This window comes from Penaeus monodon, chromosome 18 (genome assembly GCF_015228065.2).
Source record: "Penaeus monodon isolate SGIC_2016 chromosome 18, NSTDA_Pmon_1, whole genome shotgun sequence".
NCBI lineage: Eukaryota > Metazoa > Arthropoda > Malacostraca > Decapoda > Penaeidae > Penaeus > Penaeus monodon.
Genome location: NC_051403.1, coordinates 14,430,817 through 14,438,316, shown reverse-complemented (window position 1 = coordinate 14,438,316; position 7,500 = coordinate 14,430,817). Strand labels below are relative to the sequence as shown.

Below are 7,500 nucleotides of genomic sequence, written 5' to 3'. Positions count from 1 at the left end.
CGAAGTTATATAGGAACATCATAAAAAAAATATTGTTTTACTTCAACCTAAATATTCACAGACTCATTGCTCGACGAATAACACCTTCTCTGCCTCCCCTCTGCAGGTGGTATTCGCCCTCAACCACACGTTGTCACAGCAGGAGATCTTGCGCGCCGGAGATGGTCGTCTGACCTTCACCACAGATGACCTCATACGCCACTATAACTGCGGTGACCTCGATGCTGTGATCTTCTCTCAGGACACCACACAGGTAGTAAGGACGTTGCGACTAGATTGTATGTTTTGCTACATTATTTTTATCTTGGTTAGGGTTTCTGTGATGTGAGAGGGGTTTGCGTACGTGTGTGTGTGTGTGTGTGTGTGTGTGTGTGTGTGTGTGTGTGTGTGTGTGTGTGTGTGTGTGTGTGTGTGTGTGTGTGTGTGTGTGTGTGTGTGTGTGTGTGATGTATGTGTATGTGTTGTGTGTGTATGTGTGTGTGTGTGTGTGTGTGTGTGTGTGTGTGTGTGTGTGTGTGTGTGTGTGTGTGTGTGTGTGTGTGTGTGTGTGTGTGTGTGTGGGTGGGTGGGTGTGATATTTTTTTGTGTTTGTGTATATATTCTCTCTTCTTTATTTTGAGTGTGTTTATGAGTGTTTGTGTATATTTATGCGTGCATCCATGTGCATATGTGTATGTATCTATGCATCATATTATCAAGTGGTCACATTGTAGAGAGCAAGTGTAAGGTAAGAGCTTCTTGTATCTTACTACTGAGAGTTAAGCTCATTAAGAAATTGTGGTGTGCAATTGACTGGTTGTGATCATCAATATAATATATATTTTTCTGGTATACCTGAAAATACTTTTCTCCTGTAAATGTTACACTTAATATCCCTGCACTTATGCACAGTGCCTTCTGAGCCCGTGAAAAAGAAATTAGAAACCATTCTATTTCATCGCCCTGAATCAGTGGTTCCCAACCTGTTCACCCTTTTTTTATATTTGAATTAATTTTCCTAAGGATCTCAGGTCTTCACACACACACACACACACACACACACACACACACACACACACACACACACACACACACACACACACACACACACACACACACACACACACACACACACTACACTATACTACATTTCATTAATGAACGACAATCTAGTTTTTGAATTGTGGTTTTTTCTTCTATATAACTTATCTTTAGCTGCCTTATTGTGGATTATTATATAATTACCGGCCATCCACTTGAAATTGCTGTGGACCTCTAAAGAAACGCAAGTTGGGAGCCATTGTTTTAAATCATCACATTCTATCTATTTAAGTTATTTTATCCCTTTATTCCAGGTCATTCCATCTTCCATTTTCCTCATTAAATTTTGGCTGGAGAGTCGCTATGGCAAGCTGAGCTTACTATGAGAGGCGCGCCTTTTGCGAATATTTGTAATTTTTTCCCCCTATGATATTCCATGTTAAATTGCATAGTCACTTCCCTTGGATTTCACTTTTTATATACTATGAAGAACTTTTATATTTACATCACCCCATTTCCTTTAGAACGAATCCATCCCCCAGGTCCCCCACTCCACATTACCTCCATCTCACCTCCCACCCCCCACCCCCCTATCAAACGATCCCCCGACATTTTTTATCCAACGCCATCTCCTTCAGGACGAATCCCCGCTTTATCCCTCGGCGGAACCTCATCCTCGATTTCTCCCCCCAGGTCCCCCACCTCGGCAACTCGTCCCTGCCTCCCGTCGACGCCGCCACGGCCACGCACATCGACGAGTACTTCCGGGAGGAGCTCATCTACCGCCGCAACCAGCGCATGGGCGAGCGCGTCGTCGAGATCCTCAAAGCCAACCCCGACCAGAGCTTCTTCTTCGCCTTCGGGGCCGGTGAGTAGGCTGCGAGAGAGGCAGCTTTTTAATTTGTTATTTTATTATTATTATTATTATTGTTATTTTTAGGGGGCGGGGAATTGTGTTTTGGATTATGGTTTGGATTCGTAGGGACATACGGATAGACATAAATACAAACACGCACACACACACGCACGTTACGTTACGTTACGTGCTAAAACTAACAGACATCGTTCACAGCAGACGTCACAGGTCAAAAGATCTGACCTAAAAATTGACCTCACTGGTAAGTTGACCCGACAGAGATGCCACTTGGCTGAATAATTTTAGTATCTGTATATATCGTATTTTTTTTTAGCTCTTTAGGGATATTTAGACTACATATTAGTACAAATCGACATTACATTTTTGTTTGTATGTTAAGTTTGATTAACATCTGCAGCTTGATATTACTATTTTTCATACCTTGCGTAAAAAAAACACATTGTAAATGTTGCAGGGTTAAGGGTGAAGAAATGAATCCTAATCATAAAGATCTTGGTTAATATTATTGCATTTTTTTACTCTTGGAACATTTTTGATGCTTTTTATGACTTAGTATTTTGGTTTCATTATATTTCATGCTTTAAATCTATGTCGATTAAATTGAACAGGCAATTTATCTTATGATGAGTCAAAATAATTTTCTGGTGTTCTTATTACTATTGCCATGCTATTTTTATTGTAGTTATTTGTTCTCTTTTTATGTCATTATCGCTATTCTTATTATATTTGTCATCATCACTCTTATTGTTAGTAATATTAACTCTTTCCCCTTATCAATATTATCATCACATCTTATGGCCTATGAATTATGACTACCCATCATTATAAAAAAAATGGCTATTATTCTTAGGCAACTGAATTTTTTGATTTGGTTTTTTTTTCCATAGCCGAGTCCTTTGCTGATTCCTTTAAGACCTATTGGGTATGGTTTTACATTACTTGGTATATATTCATTTCAATATATATATATATATATATATATATATATATATATATATATATATATATATATATATATCACTAAATTTTACGATGTGAATTATATTTATCATATTTGTATTGCCAGATGATGTTATTTTATTCTATGATTAACGCAAAACATTAATATGATATGGCATGGTATTTGCATTCAATATTTCGTTCTTTGAGATCCTGTTTCCTAACCTGAGCCGATCGCGTTTCCCTGCGTCTAGTGTTATTATTCTGATAATGTAATATTCATTCAACTTCAGTGCTTTGGTGTTGTTTGTGGCTCTACTAAGATACACTACCACAGTGAATTCACTTACATCCGGGTAATAAAAGCCTAAGAGTGTTGAAAAGGGATATTTTAATATCGTTGGTTCGTGTTGTTTTTATATTATATGGGCGGGTGTTAAAAAAGAGACGGATTTTATTTTGTTTTTTTATTTATTTATTTTTATATATTTTTTAAAACGTGGATCTGGCTTTAGTTTGGATTATTGTATCTATGAGTATAGTCCCCCCCCCCCCAGTATTAGTGTTTTGAGATCGTATGATTTGTAGACCGTAAGCTGTTATGACAAAATATTTGGCTACAATTAAACAAGAAAATTAATGAAAACAGCATCAAAACAACAACGTGCGTGTGTGTGTACGTTTGTGTTTGCGTTTTAATATTTTTTAATGATAATGGTAATGATAATAGTAATAATAATGAATATACATATTACTATCGTTATTGTTGTCGTTGGCGTTACTGTTGTTATTATTATTATTATTATTATTATTATTATTATTATTATTATTATTATTATCATTCTTCATCGTCATCATCACCATCATTGTTATTGCTGTTACTGCTGTTGTAGTTATTACGTCGTGCCGTCATAGCCGTTTCTCTTATTATTGTTATTATTGCCATTATCAATATTACTATTATCATTCTTCCCATGAGTATGATTATCACGTCCGACCACCTCCCCTCTTACAGTACCAAGTCTGCGAAATTTTGCCATCTATCCATTTCCATCTATCACTCTACGCCGGGGATTGTCAAACACGCGGCCCCGCCTCACTATGTGCTGTCCGCGACGCATCTGCTATTTCTTATGTCTTAAAGTCTGCCGTTTTATTTGATTAATTATGCCAGTCTTTCGTCTTCTGAGATGATCACTTACACTCTTACAGTTTTTTTTTTATGATTGGGTTTTTATTTTATTATTATATTTTTTATTTATTTATATATTTATTTATTTTATTATTATTTTTTTTAATGAATGAAATAGGCTTCTACGTTATATTTCAACCATATATATATATGGCCGTTTCGTCGCGTCGACTCGTGATTATCTGGCCCGCATACTGTAAGGAGAAAGATGAGTTTTGGCAATCCTGCTCTGCGCTGTATCTACACTGTCGACACTGCATCAACCTGCCCACCAGTGTAACAAACCGCTCTCCTTCCTACAGAGTGATCTTGTTATTGTTGTAATGTTGTGAATATCCAAGCGTCTGGTTATGAATATTTTGCTAGTCTATATATGTTAACACACACTCTCTCTCTCTCTCAGTGTATAGGTGTGGCTTGTGGTTTTGTTGTGTGTCATTTTTTCTTCTTCTTTTTCTTTTCTTTCTTTTTATTTCGTTTATGTTGGTGTTGGTACGTAAGTAAGATGACGGGTATAGGTAGGTAGGTAAGTTGGTAATATACTGGCTTTTATGAGGCGATTGTTATTCATTATTTTTATTTTTATTTTTTTCTCTTTTTTTTTTCCTTTTTCTTAAATAGATAACGAGGGAAGATGGTAAGGGCGATGAAGGAAATGGGGGGGGGGGGGGAAGGGGGCCAGAAAAACGAGACATCGATAGAGAGGTTCCACTGTGGGAAGGGGGAGGAGGAGGAGAAGGAGAAGGAGAAGGAGAAGGAGAAGGAGAAGGAGAAGGAGAAGGAGAGGAGAGGAGGAGAGGAGGTATGATGGTGGAGGAGGAGGAGAGGAGGAGGAGGAGGAGGAGGAGGAGGAGGAGGAGGAGGAGGAGGAGGAGGAGGAGGAGGAGGAGGAGGAGGAGAAGGAGAAGAAGAAGAAGAAGAAGAAGAAGAAGAAGAAGAAAAGAAGAAGAAAAAGAAAAAGAAAAAGAAAAGAAAAAGAAAAAGAAAAAGAAAAAGAAAAAGAAAAAGAAAAAGAAAAAGAAAAAGAAAAAGAAAAAGAAAAGAAGAAGAAGAAGAAGAAGAAGAAGAAGAAGAAGAAGAAGAAGAAGGAGGAGGAGGAGAAGGAGGTAGTAATGATGGTGGAGGAGGAGAAGGAGGAAGAGGAGGGAGGAGAGTAAAGGACCTGGTTAATGAAAAAGAATTGTCATGTCAAGCGGTGTTATGCCTGTCATTTGTCAGGCGGCGGGCACCGTCTCCTTCCTCTTGCCGCGTCTTTCTCAGTCTCACTTTGGTTTCGTTTGGGTTTCATTAGTTTTTCTTTTCTCTTTAGATATATACGCTTATTTATACCAATTTACAGCTAATTTGCTTATTTGTCTATCCATGTGAACATATATCTACCTGTTCGAATATAAATATCTGTTGACCTATTTGTCTATATGTATGTATGTATGTATATGTATATATATGTATATGTATATATATATATATATATATATATGTATATGTATATATATGTATATGTATATATATGTATATATATTATATATATGTATATATATATTATATGTATATATATATGTATATGTATATATATTTATATATATATATATATATATATATATTATATATTATATACATGTATATATATATGTATGTAAATGTATATATAAATGTACACACACACACACACACACACACACACACACACACAACACACACACACACACACACACACACACACACACACACACACACACACACACACACACACACACACATACATATATATATACACACACACACCAACAAACACACATCCCCCCCACTTAACACTCGGTCCATACGTCGTCTGCCACGAAGGCTGAATGCTCGAGCGGGAGACAACATATTACGCTGTCTCAACGGAGTGCTTCTGCCTCGAGTACCTGCCGCGTTGCAGCCGATGCCTCCTCTTCATTTGTCAGCGGAGGAGAGACGGGGACGGGGTGGAGGTGGGGATTGGGGGCTCTTGGAAGTGGTGGGGGGGGTGTATAAGGAGCGTATTAGGGGCATATAAGAGGTGTATTATGGGCATATAAGTGGTGTATTAGGGTGTATTGAATTTATGGGAGAGATATCATCGTAGAATCTAAAAAATACGAAACGAAATGTAAATACGAAACTACAAACCGGGTCGTATTAGGGGTGTATAAGGAATGTATAAGGGACGTTAGGGTTGTATAAGAGTTGTTGTTAATGATTGGGGGCTGTTTCAGGGAAGTGTAGAGTGTGTATACATGATTTAGGTGTATGACAAGGGAAACGAGGGGTGTATATGATCGCTTTTTGGGTGTATTAGAAGTGTGTTAAAGGCGTGTACGTTGTATGGGGGGGGTCGAGGGTGGGGGTAGGGTGTATTTAAATAGGGAGCGTGTATATAGGGTGTGTAAGTGAATTTTTAGATACGTTTTTTATTCTTTTTTTTCTTATTTCTAATTGGCATTCTACGTCTGGGTTGGTGTAGTTTTTTTTTCTTTTTTTTTTTTTTTTTTGATATATGGTATTTTTATTCGGTTTGTATTTTCATTTCGTTTGGTATTTTTTTTAGATTCTACGATAATATCTCTCCCATAAATTTAACCCAGGCTTTCTTTTTTTTGTCGAAATTATTCTACGGGATCCCAAAAATAATAAAAAGGTGGGAAAATGAATTCACCCTTTTGAAATAAACGAAAAAAAGAGAAAAAAAGAACATAAAAAAAATCATAATTTACATCACAGTTATTGATATTGATCCTAATGATATAAAAAAAAGAAAAGAAAAAAGATATCGCAATCACCCTCACGAAATAAAAGAAAAAAAAATCATAATTGATATCTAACTAGAATCAGCCAAGCATTTGATTCGCATCCACCAGAAGTGCGGACGATGTTCTTGTCGATAAGCCTCAGTCGCTGAAGCAGAAGGGAACATAGAAGTCTTATTATCTCCCAGAAGTCGGCGAGACAATTAGGAACACGCGTACAAGGCGAAATTATACGCACATGTTTAAGCGTACACACTCCTATGTCTTGCCTGTTTCTCCTGTTCTTGTACGCTTGTGTGTGTGTGTTTTTTTCTTCGTGGTCTTCCCGATTCTCTCTCCCTCCTGTTCCTCATTCATTCATTCACTCGTTCTCAAACTCACTCACTTTCTTACTCGCTTGCTCACACTTTCACTTATTCACTCACTCACTCACCCACCACCCACCCACCTACCCACCCAAACACCCACCCACCCACCCATTAACTTACTCACTCACTCATTCTTCCTCATTTTCTCTCACCCCATACACTCATTCACTCACTCACTCTTTCTCTTTTTCTCTCACCCCCCTCCCTCCCTCCCTCCCTCCCTCCCTATTATCCTAGTGAGAAGGTCGACGGTGACAAGCGAGGTGGTGGTGGGGAAGGAATAGGGGGGGGCGTCATGGCATGTGACTGGGCACGGTTTCGCTGCGGACACTTGGC

At 38.0% G+C, this 7,500-nt stretch overlaps 1 protein-coding gene across 1 annotated transcript in view; it reads left to right on the top strand.

Annotated features, from left to right (window-relative positions):
- LOC119584633 (metalloprotease TIKI2-like) overlaps positions 1-7,500 on the top strand; it is a 74,723-nt gene that overhangs the window by 28,242 nt on the left and 38,981 nt on the right. The window contains exons 3-4 of the mRNA XM_037933314.1: positions 107-253; positions 1,714-1,888. Coding sequence (XP_037789242.1) covers positions 107-253; positions 1,714-1,888 — 322 coding nt within the window. The remainder of the gene's footprint in view (positions 1-106; positions 254-1,713; positions 1,889-7,500) is intronic.